The sequence below is a fragment of the Theobroma umbraticum genome, unplaced genomic scaffold (genome assembly GCF_002168275.2).
Source record: "Theobroma umbraticum cultivar Fairchild unplaced genomic scaffold, ASM216827v3 scaffold_4.1, whole genome shotgun sequence".
Taxonomy (NCBI): domain Eukaryota; kingdom Viridiplantae; phylum Streptophyta; class Magnoliopsida; order Malvales; family Malvaceae; genus Theobroma; species Theobroma umbraticum.
This window is the reverse complement of record NW_018397258.1, coordinates 526,935-550,767: the sequence shown is the minus strand read 5'-3', so window position 1 is coordinate 550,767 and position 23,833 is coordinate 526,935. Positions and strand designations below refer to the sequence as shown.

General features: G+C 38.2%; 4 protein-coding genes and 1 pseudogene across 4 annotated transcripts; 4 read left to right on the top strand and 1 right to left on the bottom strand.

Moving 5' to 3' along the window:
- Window positions 1-329: 329 nt before the first annotated feature.
- Window positions 330-2,446, top strand: LOC110414560 (Excinuclease ABC, C subunit, N-terminal). The gene is made up of 4 exons (XM_089783055.1): window positions 330-469; window positions 590-837; window positions 1,138-1,244; window positions 2,025-2,446. Exons 2-4 carry the CDS (start codon window positions 659-661, stop codon window positions 2,222-2,224), a joined length of 486 nt encoding a protein of 161 aa, XP_089639181.1. The 5' UTR covers window positions 330-469; window positions 590-658; the 3' UTR covers window positions 2,225-2,446.
- A 209-nt stretch (window positions 2,447-2,655) lies between these two features.
- Window positions 2,656-4,911, top strand: LOC110414555 (acyl-CoA--sterol O-acyltransferase 1 pseudogene; annotated as a pseudogene).
- Window positions 4,912-5,189: 278 nt separating this feature from the next.
- ASAT1 (acyl-CoA sterol acyl transferase 1) lies at window positions 5,190-6,741 on the top strand. The gene has a single exon (XM_021425827.2). It carries the CDS (start codon window positions 5,425-5,427, stop codon window positions 6,526-6,528), a length of 1,104 nt encoding a protein of 367 aa, XP_021281502.1. The 5' UTR covers window positions 5,190-5,424; the 3' UTR covers window positions 6,529-6,741.
- A 2,697-nt stretch (window positions 6,742-9,438) lies between these two features.
- LOC110414554 (Protein kinase superfamily protein) lies at window positions 9,439-11,618 on the top strand. The gene has a single exon (XM_021425825.2). The coding sequence runs from the start codon at window positions 9,775-9,777 to the stop codon at window positions 11,209-11,211; it is 1,437 nt and encodes a 478-aa protein (XP_021281500.1). The 5' UTR covers window positions 9,439-9,774; the 3' UTR covers window positions 11,212-11,618.
- A 2,350-nt stretch (window positions 11,619-13,968) lies between these two features.
- Window positions 13,969-23,657, bottom strand: LOC110414549 (transducin family protein / WD-40 repeat family protein). The gene is made up of 22 exons (XM_021425817.1): window positions 22,986-23,657; window positions 21,940-21,994; window positions 21,700-21,822; window positions 21,240-21,336; window positions 21,118-21,154; window positions 20,902-21,007; window positions 20,760-20,817; window positions 20,125-20,222; window positions 19,881-20,000; window positions 19,507-19,549; window positions 19,032-19,150; window positions 18,803-18,930; window positions 18,130-18,688; window positions 17,865-17,957; window positions 17,562-17,747; window positions 17,268-17,481; window positions 16,822-16,904; window positions 16,538-16,702; window positions 15,672-15,800; window positions 15,303-15,582; window positions 14,647-14,885; window positions 13,969-14,549 (listed from the first exon to the last, which is right to left on the bottom strand). Exons 1-22 carry the CDS (start codon window positions 23,300-23,302, stop codon window positions 14,460-14,462), a joined length of 3,339 nt encoding a protein of 1,112 aa, XP_021281492.1. The 5' UTR covers window positions 23,303-23,657; the 3' UTR covers window positions 13,969-14,459.
- Between the last annotated feature and the right edge of the window lie 176 nt (window positions 23,658-23,833).

Here is a 23,833-nt window from a genome sequence, read left to right as displayed (position 1 = left end):
CAATTGCCCCGAGTTGGAATCATTTTCAGAGTTGAGCGGCCACAGTTCACTCGAGTCTTTGTGGATAGACAGGTGTGATAGTCTAGTTTCAATGCCAGGAGGAATGACAAGATTAAACTCTCTTCGACATGTTTCGTTCTCTGATTGTGAAAATTTAGCAGCCTTGCCAGAGGCTATCAAGTACCTTACATGTCTCCTAACATGGAACACATTCAGTTGTCCAGCCCTGGAAACTCTGCCTGAGTGGCTGGGAAACCTTGTTGCACTAAGAGAAATGGAGCTTTGCTATTGTGAGAATCTGCTACGCCTCCCGCAATCAATGCAGCGCCTCACTGCTCTCCAGTTTTGTTGATTCGTGGCTGTCCTCGCTTGGAAATGCGCTATAAGAAAGGCACGGGAGCAGACTGGCACAAGATACGACACAGTCCATTTATCAAGATCAATGGTCCTTACATCCAAGCCCTTTCTGGTAAATCTCTCCTAATACTACAAGACTAGCATCTGCAATAATCTGTTCTCAAATTTTAGAATTTTTTTATTAAAAAATTGGGAATGGAAAAGTACCAACCATTACCGAACTGTTTAACAGGATTTTGACCCGCGGGAACGGAAATAAAGGGCAAAGCTTGATCTTAACCTTGACTATAAAAATCCCAAGATGATGAGGCTGCTCACAACAACATTCCGTTCTGTGAAACACCCACCATCATCGTCGTTGTCCCCAGGGTCGAGTCCGATTGCAAAATCGAAAACAAAATCATGGTGCGTTTACCTGATTCTTTCCACCAATGCCCCCGTCAAAACCTACGTTGGGGTCACCACCGATTTCTCTCGCCGGTACGATAATCATTTTCTTATATTCCAATCTTATTAAGCTTTATCTTCTGATTGAATCTGAAATCCCTATCCGGGTCTAATTCGTTTACGTGTAATTTTGATTGCTGGTTCAAATTGCTTTATTTGATGTAATTTCTCTTGCAGATGGGTGATTTGCTTTACATAAGCTTATCTTTTGAAAACTTGTCAACTTTGATTATGATTGTTGCTAGTTGCAACCTTCAAATGACTCTGCTTTGGGCATATCGCTCTGCTTTTCATAAGAAACTGAGCAGCTAAATATTGAGCTTTGATACACAGTTTGAAACAACATAATGGTGAACTTAAAGGTGGTGCAAAAGCATCCCGCGCCGGACGGCCATGGATTTGTGCATGCATAATTCGAGGTTTCAATGACCAAAGTGAAGGTATTTCCCATGTTTATATCGTCTCTCATTTCTTGTCAAGGGTGTATGAAACTGGTTGTTGCAAAAGTATCTCAAGTGTTTGTTTTCTATGAGAATGCACTGACTTATTTCTATGAATTGGACTGCAAAAATTTCACTTCATGAGATCTCTGAAGTATTCTGAGTTCAACTGGTCTTCTTCTTGATAATTTCATCTTTTTCTTACCACCAGCTCCTGTTATCTTGAAGACTTTGTCTTGCTAGTCTATAAATTCATCTAGATGAATGCATTTATTTAATTCCTTTTCATTGATCTTGGGACAATTTGAAAAATTATACGTTTCTTCATAGTATCTTCTGTAAGATGCTACATTTACCCAACAAGGTCTTTGATGTACAACCAGTGTTCCTGTAAAAACGGCTCAAGGCTATAGCTATGTCCTAACGTTTGAAATTTCTAGGATAAATTATGTGTTTTGATACAATTGTATTTAGTTGCCAGCATCACTTTGTTAGATAGATTAAATACTACCCTTAATCTTTCATCAGAAATATCATTTGACAATATTTAATTCATACCGATGAATGTAACATTAGTTGAATGCTTTTGCCTTGTTATTCTAGGACTCAAGCAAATGGAATCCTAAAAGTAGGTGAAGGAGTTTGTAGCCTTCGGTAATTATTACTGTAAAACTTGCTAGTCTGACCTATGTCTTTAGATTTTCTCGTGATTTCCACTATGATCTATAACACAAGTTAAAACACATGAAACTATTGATGTTTCCTTTTTCTTGTGTTTAGCTTGTGAGTTTGAATCCAAATGGAAAAGATTCTCAAGAAAATTGCCTCGCAAAAGGAAGAATAGTGACTTGACCAAGGAAGTTGATGGTGATGATGGCTCCCTAACATTGTTGCAACACAGGCAAACAGCTCTAAACAGGGTTAAAGGTTCGTTGGATTGCAGTCACTTAGAGATAGATTGGCAACTGAACACTTCCTAACTTAGTCATTGTCAGTAACTTTCATCATAAATTTCTGTTGCTATACTTTGTAAAATGTTGTAATGATAAAGAATCATTGAATATGTAATGCTAATTGTTATAAACATGATGATTTGTAACTATTGCCAGAGGAAAGGTGAAAGTCCTACTGGTGATTATCTAAATAATGTATTTCTCTTTAACTGAAGGATGATTACCATCATAAAATTTACCATGTGTAGACTGCAGAAAAAGCCCGGGTAGCCGTTTCTCTTTTATTACTTCGTCCTGAGTCTGGGTTATTCAGTTTATATTGGTTTGTTGACTTTCTATGCAATTGAGTTTTTGCAAGTGTTGTCTCAGATTTGGTCCTGTCTGAGATCCAGTCAGAAACATCACCCAAATTTTAGTAAACTTGCAAAGATAAAACGACTCAGTATTCATTAAATGAACACAGGAAACGTGTCTGGCTCAAATTCATAAAACAAAATTTCTAAAATAACTAATTTTTGTTGGGAGGTCCTAGTGAAAGTTAGCTGCAGAAGGATATTTCTACCTTTTGATAATTCATGACAGATTTGACTTTGTTGTGTGCTGACCAAGAAAAGAAATTTAACTCTGTAAGAACTATGATCCCCAAAGTGAAAATTTGGGGGACTCTCTTATCGCTTCTGCCACCATATTCTATACTTCACTCTTCCATTCTGCTTCTTAATCTAGATAAGGGTATCCAAAAGGATAAAGAAGGGCATCTTGCATGTCTAAGTTCATATTTCTCACAATCCAAAGATCAAGAAGATACTAAAGACAATTAAATACAACACACAAGCAAAATGGAGGGTGAGATCAGCAGCTTCATCAAGGTCTGGTTATCTGTCTTGACATCTCTATGCTACTGCTACGCCATTGGCCAGTTGGTTTCGAAAGGAACCAAAAGACTCATTTTCCTACTTCCGGATGTGTGTCTCTTTCTCTTCATCCCTCTCAATCTCTATTCGCCGAATCTTGGTGGTGTGACAGCCTTTTTCATTGCTTGGCTTGGTAACTTTAAACTCTTACTATTTGCCTTTGACAAAGGTCCTTTGACTGCACAAACCTCTCTTCCAACTTTTCTGACTGTGGCTTGCCTACCCATCAAGATCCAGCGCAACCAACCTTCAAAATCACAGCTAAATGGCCAAGTTAAAGAAAACCCATCATCAAAATCACATCAGAACCACCATGAGAAAGAAAATTCATCTACTAGAAAATCCAAGGAAGGCGCTGTAAACTATGCCATAAAGGGTCTGCTTTTGGTCATTATGGTACGAGTCTATGACTATAGCGACTACATGCATCCGAAGATCATATTGCTTCTTTACGCTATGCACATGTATTTCCTCCTCGAGATCATCTTAGCCGTTAAGTGCAGCCATGGCTCGATCCCTTTCAAGGCTAGAGCTCGAGCCACAGTTCAATAAGCCGTACCTGTCGACCTCACTACAAGATTTTTGGGGCAAAAGATGGAACCTCATGGTGACCAGTATCCTGCGCCCCACGGTGTACGAACCTACCCTCCGATTTTCCTCGACTCTGATCGGCAGAAAGTGGGCTCCGATCCCATCTGTTTTTTCCAGGTTTGTAGTCTCTGCTCTCATGCACGAGCTAATGTTCTACTACATGGGGCGGATGACTCCCACCGGGGAGGTGACGTTGTTTTTTCTCATCCATGGATTCTTTCTGACAGCGGAGATTGCTCTGAAGAAGGCATTGAATGACAAGTGCCGGCTGCCGCGGCTAGTCACGGGACCGTGGACAGTTGGGTTCGTGCTGGGCACAGGCTTCTGGCTGTTCATCCCACAGTTCACGCGGTGCAAGGTGGATGTCAGAGCGTTTGAAGAGTATGCGGAAGTGGGAACTTTGTTGAAAAATGCAAGTGAAAAGGTAGTTCGGATTTTGTCAGCAAAATAAAAGGTTCTCAGCTTGTATCTAGGACTCAAGCAAATGGAATCCTAAAAGTAGGTAAAAAGAGTTTGTAGCTTTTGGTGTTTCTCACTGTGAAACTTACTAGTCTGACCTATTTCTTTAGATTTACTTGTGATTTCCAGTATGATCTATAGCACAAGTTAAAACACATAAAACAATTGATGTTTCCTTCTCTTGTGTTTAGCTTGTGAGTTTGAATCCAAATGGAAAAGATTCTCGAGAAAATTGCCTCGAAAAAGGAAGAATAATGACTTGACAAAGGAAGTTGATGATATTGATGGCTCCCTAACATTGTTGCAACACAGTCAAACAGCTCTAAACAGGGTTAAAGGTTCACTGGATTGCAGTCTCGTAGAGATAGATTGGCAACTGAACACTTCCCAATTTAAACATCAGTCATTGCGAATAACTTTCATCATAAGTATCTGTTGCTATACTTTGTAAAATGTTGGAATCATACAGAATCATTGAATATGTAATGCTAAGTGTTATAAACATGATGATTTGTAACAAGAGCCAGAAGGAAAGTGAAAGTCCTTATAAAATGTACCATGTGGAGACTGCAGAAACAGCCCAAGTTAATCATTTGGTAGTTGTTTTTCTTATATTACCTTGTCCTGACTTTGGGTTATTATGCTGAGATTGATTTTATGTGCAGTTGTTGACTTTCTCTATATGGAGCTTTTGCAAGGGTTGTCTCAGATTTGGTCCTATCTGAGGTGCAGCCAGAAACATCACCCAGATTTTAGTAAACTTGCAAAGATAAAACGAGTCAGTAGCCATTAAACCAACACAGGAACTTGTATGGGTCAAATTGGATTCGTAAATAAACTTCAATTTGCACTAATTAAGACTTTTTTTAATAATCTGAGTTGGTAAAAATAATAATTTTATGGGGCGCCTTCAAACAAAAAGTGCTAGAATGGAAATTTCTACCAACCAAGTGTACATTTTTCTATTCACAGGGAAGACAAAGACCATACCTTCTAGAAATATATGACAACATTTTTGACTGCATGTGTTGTGTTCTGACCAAAAAAAGGAATTTAACTCTGAAAGAACTAAGATCCCCAAAGTTAAAACTGGGGGGACTCTCTCATTGCTTCTGCCTCCATAGTCCATACCTCTGTTCTCTTTCCTTCTGCTTATTAATCTGAATCAGAGTATTTCAAAGGATAAAGAAAGGGACCTTGCTTGTCAAGTTCATATTGGACACAAACCAAAGATCAGGAAGATACTAAAGACAGTTAAAGCAAATGGAAGGTGAGATCAGCAGCTTCATCAAGGTATGGTTGTCTGTCTTGACATCTCTATGCTTCTGCTACGCCATTGGCAAGATTGTTCCAAAAGGAACCAAAAGACTCATTTTCCTACTCCCTGTCGTGTCTCTCTATCTCTTCCTCCCTCTCAAACTCTCCTCGCCGCATCTTGGCGGTGTCACAGCCTTTTTCATTGCTTGGCTTGGTAACTTCAAGCTCTTACTATTTGCTTTTGATAAAGGTCCTTTAACTGCACCTACCTCTTTTCCACTTTTTGTGACCGTCGCTTGCCTGCCAATCAAGATCCAACACAACCAACCTCCAAAATCACAGCTAAATGGCCAAATTAAAGAAAAACCATCATCAACATCACATCAGAACGGCCATGAGAAAGAAAATTCATCCACTAGAAAATCCAAGGAAGGCCCTGTAAACTATGCTATAAAGGGTATACTTTTGGCCATGATTGTACGGGTCTATGACTACAGCGAGTACATACACCCAAAGATCATTATGCTTCTTTACTCTATGCACATATATTTCCTCCTCGAGATCATCCTAGCCACAGGTGCAGCCATGGTTCGATCCCTTTCGGGACTAGAGTTGGAGCCACAATTCAATGAGCCGTACCTGTCAACCTCACTGCAAGATTTTTGGGGCAAAAGATGGAACCTGATGGTGACCAGTATCCTTCGCCCCACGGTGTACGAACCTACCCTCAGATTTTCCTCGACTCTGATCGGCAGAAAGTGGGCTCCGATCCCATCTGTTTTCTCCACGTTTGCAGTATCCGCTATCATGCACGAGCTAATGTTCTACTACCTGGGGCGGATGACTCCCACCGGGGAGGTGACTTGGTTTTTTCTCATCCATGGATTCTGTTTGACAGCAGAGATTGCTTTCAAGAAGGCATTGAACAGCAAGTGCCAGCCGCCGTGGCTAGTCACAGGACCGTTGACAGTGGGGTTCGTGCTGAGCACCGGCCTCTGGCTGTTCATCCCACAGTTCACGCGATGCAAGGTGGATGTTAGAGCGTTTGAAGAGTACGCGGAAGTGGGCGCCTTGTTGAAAAATGCAACTCAAAAAGTACTGCGGCTTTAGTCGGCGGATTAGAAGGTTCCGAGTTTGATCGGACTCTGTTCTGAAGTCAAATACATAACAGAATATTTAATAATTGTTGTTATTAAATTATAAATCGGATTAGCCTTGTTTTTCAATTTAATTAAATCCATAACATTAGATTGGTAAGGTCTGCTATCCAATTAATTATTTATTGGCAGGTCGGTGTGATATAACTAGTTTAATCATTTAAGACACCAAGTCGTTAATATTTCTGTTTTTTTATATTAAAAAGTTATGGTCATTTTTCAAAAACTGTTCTTTAATTAATTAGTAATTAGTAAAAAAATCAAAGTTGGATTAGAAAAGTTTAAAAAATCTTGCTAGTCAGACTGTATCCGATTAAAATAAAACCAAGTCTAGAGGAGAAAGTAGAATTTGCTGATAGACTCCAATTCTTAAATAAATTATTGAATTATAAAAAATAAATAATATGTAAGTAGTGATATTAAAATTTACCGAATCTTTATTGACGTGATACTTTACATAAGTAAGAAATGGGGTACTTAACAGAGCCCATCACACCATTTCTAATTCTAAGTAAGGAATGAAGCAAACTCTGGGTGGTCAACATTTCCTTGTAGACAAAATTTATAATATTAACTTTGCAGTCCTGTGTTCTAACAGCAAAACTCTTCATGAAGATGTCAGTCCAGTTCAAGTTGGGTTGATGCAGGCCAATTAAGGGTCTAGCCCAATCATTGTTGGATTTTTTAATTTTGGCCCAAGCTGATCTCTTTTGTTATAGTTCTTACTTTGTCTAGACTTGGACTCAAATGGATTAGACCTGAGAGGTGACAATGTTTACGATGTACCAAGCCTGTCAAGTCCTGCCTGCTCTTTAATTACAGAACGACATAAAGGAGGGTGTTGTGTTGATGCCCTTTCAATCAACTTCAATCTTTCTTTCACCTTTTGGTTTTTCCCTTCAAAAAAGTTGAATCATGATTCACATACAACCTTGTTAAATAGTAGTATGAGGCAACATGAAGAGCTTCTCACTAGAGAAGAATGGCAAAGCCTGGAAAACAGGCACGAGGCTTTCATTGATATACCTTTTTTCGCATGCTGAAAGTATCCTGTGTATGTTAAACTTCTTGCTTTTGGCCATGAAAGACTGAAGAAATGAAATTACCTGCCAGCAGCCTGGAATGGGCCATAGCCTGTAGCAGTAACTTGTTGAATTTGATGCCTTTCCCTCTTCAGAAAAAGAGCCCAGGACATGGAAATATTGAATCCACTTCTCTGCCATGGCAGCAAAAGAGAAGAAAAGAACAGAAAAAACAAACAACTTTTTCTTCCCAAGGAAGCCTCCAAGCAATACAATGACAAGTAGATAAGAATTTCAAAGACAAGAACTATTCAAACTTTGTTCTCACGACAATAAGAATTCGCAGGAAACAGCACTAAAGGCACCATCAAACATTTCTTGTAGTATATGTTCGTTGATATATGATAGTTGGATCAATCCAAATCGAGCACAAGCTGTTTGCATGTGAAGTCAGAACCCGCAAATCTTTTGCTGCCCATTGAGGGTGAAGATCGATCAATGTCATTGAAAAAGAATGTGTGAAACCATGGGAATACAAGGTATTTGCCATTCAGAATTTTGGGTTATAATTTCTTTAGAGTCGGCTGCTAGTGGTACCTGGTGAAAACCTCGTGAACACTTCGATCATTTTGCGGTTTTAAAGTTTCAGAAGAAGGTGAAACAGTTTAAACTTCACTGAGCTTTTAATGTGATGGAAGCTACCGTGCACCGTCCATCCTACCCCACCCTGTCTTCTCCAAAGTCACTATCCCACAATGGCAAGGTACGACTCACGAGGAAATACAAGATTGGGTTTGGAGAGAAGGGAACTTGGTACAGCTCTGTCTCATTTATTTCTCTGTGCTTCAAACATTTAAATTAGTTTTAATTGATGAGTTTACTGTCTGTGTCGTTTCTGTCCCGGCACCATGAAAAAGCCTCTGCGCCAAGTGGCATACAACTGTTTGTTACCTTAATGCTAATTGCAACTAACTGTTGTGACTTTAACATATAAAAGGAACATGGACAGTGTGATCCAAAACCAAAAATTGAGAGCAATAATTTAGATATAGATGCCAGTTAATCATTTAAAAGAAATTGAATCATGAACACTCCTCGTGTGACAATTCAAGATTCAAGATTTAGGGTTTAAGAAGTTTGATTTCGTTAAGGTGCACCTTTCACAAATGGTTGGTTTGGTGCCCACTTTCAAAAGGCATTTTGGTCCAGCAATGGAGTAATTTACTTGCCAGAGCCTGCCCCCGAAGAAAAGAAAACACAATTTATATCCTCAGTGGGGATGTCCCAGACCCCTAGATGGTAAGTAGTAACTGTTCTCTTGCTTCAAGACTCTTCACTTTAATCATTCAAAAGAGAAAAAAGGAAAAAAGAAAGGGGAAGAACAGAAAGACAAAACAGAAGAATCTTAAAAGTGGGGAAACAGTGCAATTGAAGAGTTTAAAGAAGAACTTGAATCATTTATTTTACAGATACACATTTTCTGTCTCAAGTTAACATCTTCATTTGTCCAAATGCAAGTCTGTAATCAAGGTATATTCTTTGTATTTGGAATCCACTGGAAAGAGAAAAGGGCGGGAAAGAGAGTGGATGTAAACCACATATCTACATCCAAATCCGATGTGTAATTTTCCATTTTACTGCTCTTCCTTGGTAACTTTGAACCGTTGGCGTATCAAAATTGACTTGGTGATCAGACGTTTATCTTGGGGGTTCTGCATAAACTAAATGTTTGACTAAATCTAGTGCCTAGAAAAATACAGCTAATCTGATGTAATGATCAACAAAATTAAAATATCAGCAACAGGCAGAGCATACACAATTCATGGCATAATTATGGGGTTAAAAATTCCTTGGGATTCCAATTTGTTGGGCTCTGTGTTAATCTCATCACCCTGGCCATATCCCAAAAATTTTCTCCTCTTTCCAACACCACATAAAAGGCCAAAGCACTGGCCGCTGCAATATTTTTGCAAATCCCAAAAGCCCCTCCTTCACTCCAAGATAGAAAAAAGCCTTCAACTTTTTCCCTCTTCATGTATTGGCAGCACAGCCATGAAATGATCAAAATATTGACTCTTTGATTCATATTTCTGGTGAAACCGTCAAATTTCCCATTTCACAAGAGTCTCTTGAGGATCCAAAAAAGAAAGAACGAAAAAAAGGAAGAAACTTTTTTGATGGGTTACCTTTCTTGCAAAGCAGAATCAGCAATCTCCATAATCTCCACCTCCACAACCACCCAGAATTCATCTTGCAAAACTGCCACCAACAAGCAGGACAAACCCATCAAGATCCAACAGTTTGATTACGGTGACCTTGAAGCAGCCACCAATGGGTTCTCTGACCAAAGGCTTCTAGGCAAAGGTAGCCATGGCTGTGTCTACAAGGCTGTTATCAGGGGACGCCACGTTGCCATCAAGAAACCATCTTCAAGAAACCAAGAAACCAACCCGGAAGCTGATAACGAGATCGAAATCTTGTCAACGATTCAAAGTCCCAGATTGGTGAACCTTCTTGGCTTTACTAATGGCACTAAAGATCGTTTGTTGGTTGTTGAATTTATGAGTAATGGCACATTATATGATGTTCTTCACTCTAATTCGTCACGGCCTTTGTATTGGGGTCGAAGAATTCGATTAGCCTTGCAAGTTGCCAAAGCCTTGGAGACACTTCACTCACAAAAGCCTCCAATTATTCATAGAGATGTTAAATCTGCAAATGTGTTAATTGATAGGAATTTCAATGCAAGATTGGGTGATTTTGGTTTGGCACTCAGGTGTGGTGTTGATGATTACAGGCTTAGATCAACCCCACCAGCTGGTACTATTGGGTATCTTGATCCTTGTTATGTGACCCCAGATAATTTGAGTACAAAAACTGATGTTTTTAGTTTTGGGATCTTGTTGTTAGAGATTATAAGCGGTAGAAAAGCTATCGATGTTGCACATTCACCGCCTTCTATTGTGGATTGGGCAATTCCTCTTGTAAAGAAAGGGAAGATTGTTGCTGTTTATGATCCAAGGATTGCACCTCCTAAGGATCCTATCGTTAGGAAGCAGTTGGCTGTCATAGCAGCTAAATGTGTGAGGTCTTGCAGGGAGCGCCGCCCTGCAATGAAAGAGGTGGTTGGTTGGTTAACTGGGTTGAGCAAATTGGTTCCTCTACATTCATGGAATGGATTTAGCAATCCATGTTTGATGGTGGAAACAGTGGGGCGACCTGTCGAATTCAGAAATCCTCAGGAGAATTTGGACGGTAATTTTGGCAGGCAAACAATGAAGGACTCACGCAGAGTCTATTCAGATTTGGGCTTCAGCAGCAACTTGATGGAACTTATGAGCATGACTGGTGTTGATGGGGAGTCTGAAGTTTGGGGAGAGGCTGATGTGGTTGAAAGGCCTGAATCAAAACCAGGAAGTAGCGTTTCTAGTCGTAGATTTGGTAGCAAAAGATACGTTAACCGTGGGAGAGGTCAGCAGAAGAACCTTGGTAATGAGAACGGTGTTCTTGGCTTGAGGCGGAATCAATCAGCTGGGGAAAGCTTTGAGCTCTTTTCAAGAAATGATGCCTTTGCTCGATCAAGTTTCAGTACTAAGGCCGTAGGTGACATTTAGCTCATCAAGTAAAACTTATACATTGAAATGATTGGCAGTGGAGCAAAGTTCAGGCTACTAAGGTTTTCTTGCTTGCACCTCAAATTCATGTATATTTGTGGGTAATTCGTTTTTTGGTGATTTCAACAGATCGACATTTTCAAGTTCCTTTCAATTGTTAATGTGGTGTTCATTGTCAATGTATATGCAGATCAGGACATCCCTAATGTCCAACTCATAGGTTGTTAATCTTTTTTCGTTTTTCTTTTTTCTTTCTTTATTTTGCTGCAAGGCTTATGTAAAATGAAAATGCTGTTGAGTCCATGCATGAGATGATTCAAAACTTATCAGTTGAATACTGATTTTTGTACTTGGAACGTGCTGTTGCAATAACTTGAATAATATAGTCGACAATTTGATTCTGTTTCTTCTTTCAGTTTCATGGAATTTGTTCCCCAAAATGAGTGCTGCAATGTAATTTATGACATGAATTATGAATGTAATTTGGTTTTGTTCAGACATAACTGCAAACTTTGAGCGGCCAAGCATTCAAGTTGATACCTTACTGTTCCTGGAATTTTCATCCTGGTATTTTTCATCTTCTAGGCTTCCATTCTGCATACGCAAGCTTTGAACTTGGAAGCATGACGTTCTTTGATTCTAAGCCAGAAGTAGTTTACTTTGATAGATCTGTGTGCATATCCTGAATCAGATAATATTACCCAAAGCAGACAGAGCCAAACTGATGATGAATACGAAGTTCAGAACGAATTTAAATAATTGATTCCGATTGGCCTGTTTTGCTCTGTCATTTTCCTAGAGACTAGTTTTGAAGTTTTCCCTCCTCTGATAGTATTGTCTTATCTCATTTCTGGAAATTAAAAGACATTATTAGTACTGCATTATTTCAATGGCGGGCCAATATGGAATTGCTCAAAGCTGGAACTTTCTGTGAATTTCCACTCTCCCTGGTGATTCGATGGTGAATTTTCCTTAGAAAATTCAACCTTTCCAGTAAACCCATTTCTTCCCTGGAAACAGTAGCGTCATATCCAATTTCTCAGTCTCATGATTCTACAGAAGTTCATCTGCTTTGACCATAATTGAGTATGAAACCTTCCATTAGATTGTTCTGATATTGTTGGTAAAACAAAAGCAAGTATTTGGACCGATGGATTATAGGTTAACTACATCGTAGGATTCTTTTATCAAGATGATCAACAAACCCATGTTTCTTTTCCAAATCTAATTGTCTTGGAACAGTTGGAAAACCAGTTAGAATTCCCCAACGTCTTCTACACTTACTGCCGATCTTGCAATGTTGGTCGAATCACATTCTTACCAACCAAACTTATTACTGTTGTAATATCATTATAATATAGTACTTGATCCAATGATTTCAATCAAAAGGCACAGATTTCTCCCGTGAATATGTTTGAATGTTCAACCAAGATGGTAGGAAACCTGGAAAACTGGTCTGCCAAATTGAACTGTAGTTTTAAACCAGATAAAAAGCTAGAACTGGCAGATAAGTTTATAAGTAATCATATCTTATTGTCATCATTCCAACGAAAAAGTATAACCTTCTAGATCAATCTGTAAAGTCTTTCAAGTCATTGTCCCGTTCCAAATGAAATGATAATGGAATGGTTCTTTGGGTTGAAAGTTAAAGAAAAACCATTTGAAACGCAATGAAAACGAGAATCTGAACAGAGCTCATGTCGACAAGGCAAGGACCAACGCAAACTTCGAGACAAATATTCCCTTCCAAAGCATCCAAGCACACCCTTTTCCACCCCCATTGTGCTACTAGTTTTAAAGAATTTTACAATGAATAATGCGACAGGTTACAGTTGCAGCAATGGGGCATTAAGTAAAAGTTTTGCTGTCCGAGAAAAGGACTGCACAAACACCAAGCTGACTTCATTCTGTTAAGAGCTATCGTTGCAGGCCAAACCCCTTCTTTAGTGCTGACAAATTTTTTAAAAGAAAAAACCAGTATCAAGACAAGAAGAAGAAGATGAACTCCTAACAGTCCCAACCCAACAATGGTTTCAAAGTTTTCAAATGTTTGGGACTTGAGAGTAAGGGGAATGTGTCTTTAGTTGTTAGCAGGAAGCAAGAAAATGTATATTCCTTTTTGTTTCCAAATATCAAGGCTTTACAGCTCATGTACTTGCAGTTTCATGTGCTTAGATCTCTCATCTCGTGCATTACAGTTGTATGTACGTATGTATTTTTCCTTTGGATGACTCGGTGGATGTGCCCACCTCCCTGATTATTGGTCAACTAGACAGAAAAAAAAACAGAAACCAAAAGTACCCATGGAAAAATGGATTGGTTGTTTTGATTCGTGATCAGAACTGTAAAGTCTCTAATATTGGGTTTCTTTAAATATTAACTGTAAGCAATAATTAGAGGTAAAAACTTTGAAGTTGGAGCTTGATGCTTTTTACTTGCATTAATCAAATTTGTTAGAAAAAGTCATGGAAAAAAGGTGCCAATGTTTTTTACCCACTCCCCATTCTCAAGAGTTCCTTCTACTGTCTTTTAGGTGATTGGCACCTTCTGAGGAATTGGATGCTTTTTGAGACTTCCAATTCTGCATTTTTCAGATAGAAAAACCGCTTGATTTTACACAATACGAAAATCTAAAAAGGAACTAACGGAGCACTAATATTTTTACAATATTAGAATTTAAATGGGATGTCTCGAAAAATACAGCTCAAAGAATGAGGTGACAGAAAATGGTGAGGATTAATTCCACAGCACAAATCATTGTCAAAGGAAATCATAAGCATCTTATTAAAACTTTCTGGTTTCATATTATAATGATCAAAAAAACAAAAAAAAAAAAACATATGGGTTGTACAACTAACGGCCATGCAGAAACCAAACAATGTAACAACAGCATATCAAGGTTCAATTCGCTTGCTAATGAAATTTCGGCCCCAAAAAAAGATTAAAATAAAATTTAAGGCGAAAACTGAACTAAATGACCCAACCCTACTTCTCAATACTACAAAATGTCTAATGAGAAATAATCAACCTGAAAAACTGTTTCCACTAACTGCTTTCGGACAGCCAAGTCAATACCTAGCAGGAGCATGTAATGGACCAAAAGAACCAAAATTCTGCAGCAACAATCAAGAAAAGCCATTCTTGTGTACATCAAGGTATTTATCGGTGCCCCAAGGGTGTTTACCGCACAAAAGACAAATAAGCAGACTGAGGATTTCCATGTTTGAAGATTTTGTGCCTTCTTCTGATTATCTTACATTCTGCCTTGTCTTAATCATCCGCTTGAGAGTTGCAAGCCAAAAGTTGCACTCATCCCACTCGCTAGTAGTGAGAAGAACCTGTTCCACAGAAAGAGGTGGTAAAAATTGAAGCATTTTTAGTTGCCAACAATCAGGAAGAAATCGGCATAAAACAACCTTCTTTTTCCTACCATACCTGGATTTGTAGAGCTGTACCAAAATCATTATTGTCCAAAGCCTGGCAAAGCTGAATAAGCTTATCAGAAGCATTTTTTGAAATGTCTCCACTGTTGAGTTTGGCAAATAAGGCACCTATTTTCCTTGAATTGTCTTCTATTTCACGCTTCTTAGCTGGGTTTGCACGTGAGCCTCCCAGTGCTTGAGACGTCTCATTGAAAAGTCTAGTTAAGGTTGTGATTACAGGCTTCTGGTGGGCTGAAAAGCAAACAAGGTACAGTCATCACCAAAAGTGTTACATTTGATTGATCTCATTGAAAATATCAGCACACGCATATTCATCTCTTAAATTTGGTGACAAGCATGAACAGAAATTACTGTAGGCACAAGTACACATTTGATTGATCTTCAATTGGGGAGTTCAGAAGCCACAAATCCAAAGGAGGATAAGTTGTGCAAAAGACTAGAAAAAGATTTTCACAGTTAACATTTTTGTGACAATTTATTATATTTTGTAAATATTCTTCTTGTAAAGGGCAATGATATAAACAAAAACATTTTTCATTTTTGGGAATAATCCCAGACAGTGAGTTGGACATACCATACAACAAGCATCTCCAAAATCAAATAAACGAGTATGAAATCAACATTAGCATCCAAGAGACTAGCAATTACCAGGTACATTTGAAGTATCAACAGTCTGCACAGTTGGTGGGGGAGTAGCAGGTGGCGCAGCTGGTTGTACTGGTGCTGACTGTGTAGGGCTGGGTGGTTGCATTGGGCCCATCCCAGGTCTTTGAACAGGTGTGTTGGTCACTGGCATAAATCCCCTAGGTGTTGGGGTGGGAGCTACGACTTGGGACATTTTGGGGCCAGGAACTGATCCCATTTGTGATGGAACAGGTGCAACTGAACCAGCCCCTGGTGGTACAGGATAAGTAGGATTGGCTCCACCCTGTAAATGCATGCAAAAATTATTCAGTATACCAGTTTGAGAAGAATGAATCTGGCATCAAGCATGAAATTAAATGTAGCTATACAGACAGGATATAACTGAGAACCCAAGGTTGTTGGCTGCTGGTATAGATCTGCATTTCTTAAAACAGGAGGATTTGAAGGAACAAAGGGTCTAACAGCAGGCTGAGTGATGCCAGGTGGAGGAGCGAAATTTGTCTGGAAGGATGAAAGAAAATATTTGGTAAGCATCAAGCTGGTATATAAATGCAAAGAACATTGTGCACATAAGAAATCAAAAGCTAGAAAAACTAGAGAGCGAAACATTAAAAATGAATGTAAATCAAGCACAGTGCTTATTTTTTACAGCACAGAACCTTTGTCTACCAAATATCTAATCTTCTATTTAAATCTTGCATATACAGCTGCTCAGCTCTTTTGTCCAAATCAAGGTATGGAAAAAATCAAATCCTACCAAACAGATGAAACCGTTTTAGTTCAGATTTTTAGCTTGTCCAACCCTAGTGGGTCTCAGATAGAACTAGTCACAACCAATTTGACAGATAGCAGTAGTAGAAGGCTGCTTGTAGGTTGAAAAACTTTCAAGTCAATGAAGACCAATTGCAAACTAATAAAGACCCAAGACTTCCAAAGATATACCAATCCAATGCTAGTTTAAACCTCGCCATACTTGTCCTAACTAAATCCAATCTCACTCCAAAAATCTCTTAAACAAGCATTCCATTTTTTTTTTCTGAGGATACACACAATTGGATTGTGTAGTTATTAGAAAGTGAATGAAAATATCTATGGAACCAAATTGTCCCTAGGCACTGAGATAGCATGACAGATATAACAGTAAAATCGGAAGAAAAATATTATTACAACTTAGCCATTAGTTAAAGTCTACCATCAAATAGAGAGGTAGGCACAAAAAGAAACCGGATACAGCATACCGAGGAAACATGAGGAGCTTCAGATGGGACAAACATATTAGCAGGCTGCGGTTGAGGTTGATATGATGCAACAGGTGCATATCCTCCATATTGAGAAAAAGAACGCTGATAATTTTCATCAAAAGCACTATGCACATTTGGCTGAATATCTGGTGCAGCTTGATTCTAAACAATGAGGCAAAAAGCAAAAAAAAAAAAAAGGTCATTCACAACATGACAACAGATTATCAAGGACCATTCAGTTAAAGACGCATCATATATAATGAAAGCGCAAGAAAAAGCACCTGATATACATGTTGTGGAGGCTCAAAGGCTGATCCACTTGTCAAGTGAGAGTTATCAAAAACAGCAGATTTAGTTTCTTTCTCTGCAAGAATAGAAGATAGACATCCTCAACAAGCACATATTGCAGACCGCAAAACATAGGTCAAGCTTTAGTAAACTAATTTCATGTTTTACAGGTATGTCAAAAATGTCTACAGAAACAAAGACACCAGGAAGAGAAGCTAAAGTTCTTAGTTTAATCTAGAGCATCACAGCTTAAGCACTCTAAATTACATGGGCTCAAAAGTGTTTCCTACCAAATTCAATTGTGGTTGACAGTTATTTTTTCCAGCATGACCTTTTTCCCATGAATTATTTGCACAAATATAAATTAGCTCTGTAGATTATAAAACTATGTGCAACAGCATTACAGCGGTAACCATCAGCCATCTCCTAAAGCACATACCAGGTTCTGTAGAAAGTGCAATACGATCTTTTAAGATCACAAGTTCGGGTGACAACTCATCAGACCCCAAAAGTTTCAAGTACTCCATTGCTGTCCTTAGAAGCCCTTGACTAGCCAAAATTTCAGCATATTTCTCAACAAGCTTGCAAAGAGATGCACTAAATCGCTTCTGACCGGTTGCCAAAGCAAGGACAATGGTCTTTTCCATCAAATCCTAGAAAACAAACATCTATTGTCAGATTTCAGGCCAGACAACTTAAGTTCAAAAAATGCTTCTACAAATCAATAGCTTACCTGGAGAAGATCGACGTAAGATTTCCCATCATGTTCAGTTGTCAGGCACCTTGACCAAATCTCTACTGTTTTATCAATATTTCCCGCACATATGTAACAGAGAGTTGCTGCCAGAGTATTACCAGCAGCCATTAGTTTTGAAGCAAGCGTATCACACAGTACGGTCCATTCCTCTCTCTGGGCAAACTGCTCATCAAATATGATAAATAAGTCCTTAATACTAGCAACATAATTGTCAAGTACAGTTACATAATGTGCTACACCTAACATCCAAAATTACTTCCTCCCAAAATAGAAACTTACTGTACAGAGGAGTGCAAGTGTTTCTTTCCAGAATTTCAAAGGCCTGGTGTTCACAAGGCTCATAAGATCATTGTTCACCATTGCAGAGACAACCTAAAGACAAACAGCATAGTTAACCCATAATTTGCCTCAAAAAACCAATTAATAATCTTATAACCATTGAGAAATATAACACATGTTAATAATTGCTAGCTCAATCCCTAGTTTTATAAAGATATGATGATTAAATCCTTCAGTGCTAAGCAAACATATAAACTTAATTCACCTTCAGGTATGGTGAACGGCTCATCTTGAGATACTGATCACGCGTACTCTCCCATAAGGAAGCACCACCAACATGGGCAATAACTAAAGCATCAGCCATCTTATTTGCTGCAATGCACTGTGCAACTGCTGCCTTATAGTCACCCACCACCAAAGCACGTTGAACAGCATCATCAAATGATGGATCTTGACTTTCCTCCAGACCATCTGATTCTTGAGGTATTAGATCTGCACTAGGAACTATGCTCTCAACAGCAAAATTATTTTCAGAAGTTGAAACAGGTGTATCAGCTTTGGGACTTGGAAGATTGTTGAAGAAATCCTCCCCGTTATCAGCACCAAAGAGGGTAGCTTCTTTCTCACTCTCATAGGCCACTTTTTCTGTCACTTTATCCTCAAGTGTAATATCATTCACACTCTGAGAGAGGTGATCTTGTACAGTGTCTTTTTCTTCAGCAGGTAGGCTAAAACCAAGATGCATGAGCAACTTTGTCCTTGCTGTCCCATCATCTTCAAACATCACCTTTAAGAAGCCCCATGTTTCTTGATCATCCTGAGATCTGCAGAGAATTCCAAATGAACCATTAAAAGCATTAATTGGTAGAAGCAGACCAAATTATTTGACAAAAGACAAGAAAGAAAATAACTACAATTTCTTAATTCAGATGACATACTCAGACTCTTGAGATTTCTTTTCACATAATGCCCTTAGTGAAGACCTCTCCCCATTTTGTATCGCAGATTCAAATTCAGATGAACGGCTGACCAAACTATCTTCAGTAACTAAGTTATGCAAGAAAACCTGAAAATAATATACAGGACCATAAGATCCCAAATCAAAAGGAAGAATGCCAGTGGCATTTAAATGAAACAGAATGAAACAAAGCTCACTGACATATTTACCTCTGATGGTGCAGATGTACCTAAAGAAGATGTCCGGGGGTGAAAAGAGACAATTTTTCCTCCAAAGCCAAAAGATGCCCCAACAGGACGTTTATACCATTTTGGAGCTCTCAAAGGCACTGCATAAAAGATGGTAAAAATAGTTAGAGAAAAGGAAGTACACATGAAAATATATATAATCTCCGAAACAATAAGGTTAGGTTTAACAGAGATTACAGTAAAGACTATTTAAGCAGAGAAGTCCCATATCAGCCTATTTCCCCCAACTTATATTGGCAGGCATCAATCAAGTGTCTGCTGGACTGCCAAGGTAAAACTATGATAAAAGAAAGAAAAAAAACATGGAAAGTTCAATCCATGCCTACCCAACCCAGTCCACAATAATATCCAGGAGAACATCAGTGGTTCTACCAGAAGCAAATTGAAGGCTACCAAACTATTGCAGTTGAATATATGAATATGTTTGATGAATTACCTGCACCAAAGTCACCCTCCCCAACACCATATCGGCTGCAACCCTGCAGAATAATAGTAAAAAATTACCACAAGAATTGATAAATCTAGCATTCAAGGAGGAAAAAGTTCTGAGAGGCAAAAATTATTGGCAAATTGGACAACTATCATTTTTCTTAGACAAACAAGCAAGAACCATAAGTTTTTAACATTTGCTGGATTAAACTACAAAGAAGCACTAATCCCAACAAGATATAAAACATCCCACCCACAAACAAATAACTGATGAAGGTAGGCATATTCCAATTGTTCACTTATACAAATCCCCAACTGCTAAGAAATATTCTCTAACAAAAATGTAATTATGAAGGAAAGGTAGCTTGAACAAGGTCACACCTCAATATTGTAAATGCCAATTTTGCCATCAAAGGAAGATGCTGATATTACTCCCGGTATCTTCGGATACCAGTGCACATCAAAATTCCAGTTGCTACCAGCAGGCAATTCACAGACAATCTGTGAACCAAAATGACAAGAAAAAAAAAAACTCACAATTTAGATTATACTTGTTTGATAAAAGGACCAGATAGATAGCCAGAAAAATGATGAAGCATATTAACAATTAAACTCATTCCCCCACCTCTCCAGTAATCGTATCCCAACAAATAGTTCGATTATCTTTTGCACATGTGAGCAAATAAGAGCTGTCAGAGGGACACCATGCCATTGCAATTACTCCTGCAACAAAACATGGAGGCAACATAAGAGCTTAAAATAACACAAGTCCTATTTAACTTAGGTCAACAAAAGACTTAGAAAAAGAATGCATAAAACTTCTACATGAATGGGATGATGGATAACAATCAGAAAATTAAACAAATTACCTCTACCAATAAAGAGACAAAGTCCTATACCTATCTGGATCCCTAAAGCAAACCCTTCTGACTGAAGAACACCTATTCCATCTTAAAAATTTAATTTTCACTCTGACTTTAAGAAGCTAATTAAATACATCTCATATTATATGGTATAATATCAGCTTAAACTGAAAGAGCTACACAGTGATTTAGCCCTCCCATCATAGCAGCCATCCTTATAGAGTAGATTTTTCAGGCTGGTGCTACTTTTTAATTTGAGAGAGAGAGTCAAAAAAGTCAAATAGCAAGTACTTGGAACATATAATTGTTGTATGAACTACAGAAACAAACAACCGAAACTAAAGAAGGTAAAACAATCAGCAAGATTCAAAAAGATCAACCTGTCAAGCATGTATACCTTTTGTGTGCCCAACAAACTCCTTCACTGGTGACATTATATTCCGCATATCCCAAAGCTACTTGCAAAAATACCAGAAATTAACAAACTTCGAACAAATGGTAATCCTGAACAGAAGCAATATTATCAACAAAATCATTACCCTTAGAGCAGGTGAACCATCTTCATCTGAGGCAACAACAAGTTGAGTGGCAACATCAGGATGCCACTGCAAAACAGAGCACCGTCTTCTAACTGAATCTGCAAAGCTGTCAATTAAAAAAAAAAAGATTAGCTCAAATGATGTGCCATGTCACAATGAAAATTACACACAGAAACACCCAGAAAATTTTTATTTGGTAGATAACACGAAATTTACCTTATCACGGGTTTTTGCTTCTTCAGGTCCCAAACAACTGGAAAAATACAAATACACATATTATCTTCCCTGCTAAAATTAAATGACATGACAATAAGTCTAGAGTCCATTCATTTCCTTACCAGTTGTTCCATTAAAGGAAGTTGATGCCAATATATGTTGAACCTTGCTATTCCAAGAAAGAAATGAGATTTCACCTTGAGAAGCAGAACCACTACCCTGCATGATGACCATAAAAACTATATCAGATGCTCCGCAGAGTTTTCATTTTGGGTGGAGGGAGAGGGGAGGAGGGGGTTCTTATAAACTGATTTCTAACTGAAGCAAAATATATATATATGAACGAAAATAAAAACAAGCATGCTTTCTACAGTAAAGATAAGGCAATGACACCAGAAAGAAAAAGCACATGGTAGAATACCAAGCATAATAGAACTTGGCTAATTGTCATCAATGCGTTACATCTTACCTCTATACAGCAGTTCAGAATCTAGAGAAAATGGCTATGCACCACTTTGCCAAAGTAAGCAGATAGGAACACACGTTTAACAATTCAACAAGTTATGAATGATGAGCACATACCCTAAGAGGCGGAAAATGAGAGGGTTGTGCCGGTGCTGCCAAATCCCAAATGCAGATTTCACCATCATCAGCCCCAGACGCTAGTAGGTTTGGAGCAATGGCATTGAACTCAAGACCACGAACCTGAAATATTAGGAAAGTAGACGAAGTAAACATACTATGCAATCTTCAAATGCTTGACAACCAATATCATACATGTCAAAATGATATATCTTCTATTGACAGAAAAATGAAACTCACAGGCCCTTTATGCCTTGAAAGATGTCCAACAAGAGCTTGTTCACTTGCCTCAGACCTGGGGAAAATGTTATGATTAAACCAAATTAGTCTTTCATGAAGCAAAGAACAAATTACAACTACTAGAATCATATATAGTAAGATATCCGTGGTGGAGATCACTTAAATGTTCTTCAACTTTTTTTTCTTCCCTTTCATTGTTGTTGTTTCAAATAATTAATATAACAATGTGAATAACAATATAAATATCCCAAAACATGCTGAGAACAGTAAAGAAAACACAAAGCACAAAAATATTAATAATTAGCAAAATATCTTCTCAAAATAAAAATATTAAAGCAATCAAATCCAATCATCTAGTAAACAATGACCATAAATTAATGGGAAAAAAATTTCCCTTTCCCTAACAAAGGTCTAAAACCATTTTAAGCATAAATTTTTGCCATCAAATTACCATCCATTTTATCCAACTAATTCCAGCTTTGCACAAACAAACATGCCAGTAACAATTTACAAAGGAATTAAATTTTAAAAATAATTCAGCCAGATTCAAATTCAACCAACCATTCATCATAATGTGGTTAACCATAAGTAATCTAGAACTCACAAATCATGGGCACATTAGTACTAAATCAAATCATAAAAACTCTAACCTCAAAGTAAATAAGCCCAACAAGCATAAATAACCACATGCTAAAACAATATAAAAATACAAATTACCTCCAGGTCCCATTGATCCACGATTCAAAACAACATGACAATTCAATTCACATAAGACTATAATAATTATAGAAAGCCCACACCAAAAATGTGTCAATGAGCATCAGATAACAGCCTAGTATAATCCCAAGTAGCTAGAAGGCAGTCACCATTTTCCCATCCACATAAACATCATACACTTACGACCCACAATATATTGAATTAACTTACACATTAAAAAAATGCCTTACTCTTTCACCACATTTCCAATTCAATCGAAAATTAAAGTGAATTAGATTATATCAACCGATATGCACATTATAGATAAATTAGACGAAAATCCAATTTACCGGATCAGGGATAAGGGATTCCAAAGATCAATGTTTCCATCAACGAGGCCACCAGCAATGAGCCCCAGTGAGAACTCATCGGAACCGGATCCGTTCTTACCCCAAGCGAGGCGGTTAAATCGCTCTGAGCTTGGGCACTCGCCTACCACGGGAAGCTCGCGATCGTCATTCTGGAAATCAAACTTGAAGATCTCGAGATTCGCCGATGAGCTGAAGGATAGATCCACCGCCCCAGCCATCGTCCCCGCAGCCATGTACGGCGCGTCCGGCGCCAGCGCCACTGACGCCGATCTATTCACCCCCTTTATAGACGCCATTTGATTATTCGCAAAATTTACCGTTCCTAATCCTCCAAAATGCCTATCAACTTATCTATCGATACAGTGACAAAAGCAAACAAAGATCAATGACAATTTTCAGCTCATATGCGAATTCATATGAAAGAACTCCAAAGAGAGATCTAATTTGGATTGAAAATGGTGAGAATTTGGGGAATTAGGGTTTGATCTGATTTTGGGAATTCAGAAAGAGAATAGATAGAGAGAGAGAGACTCGTAAGAGGCAAAGAGGGAAAGATTTTATGTGCGAAACACTGTCAAGTGTTTTTCTTTTCTTTCATTTTTTTTTTCTTATTTTTGTTTCTCCCTTTTCTTTTCTTTTTTTTTGGTTAATGGATGGAGGAGAGTGTTTCTATCTCCTGTGGTCGTTCTTATATATATTTTTTGAGTTTGGTTCTGTTTAAAGCAGAATTTGGCGACAGAGGCGTCATTTCGATATATCAGAAGGGTAACTCAGGTACGAAGTTACAACGTCTATAAATCCATTGTGAAAGTGCAGAAGACGAAGAC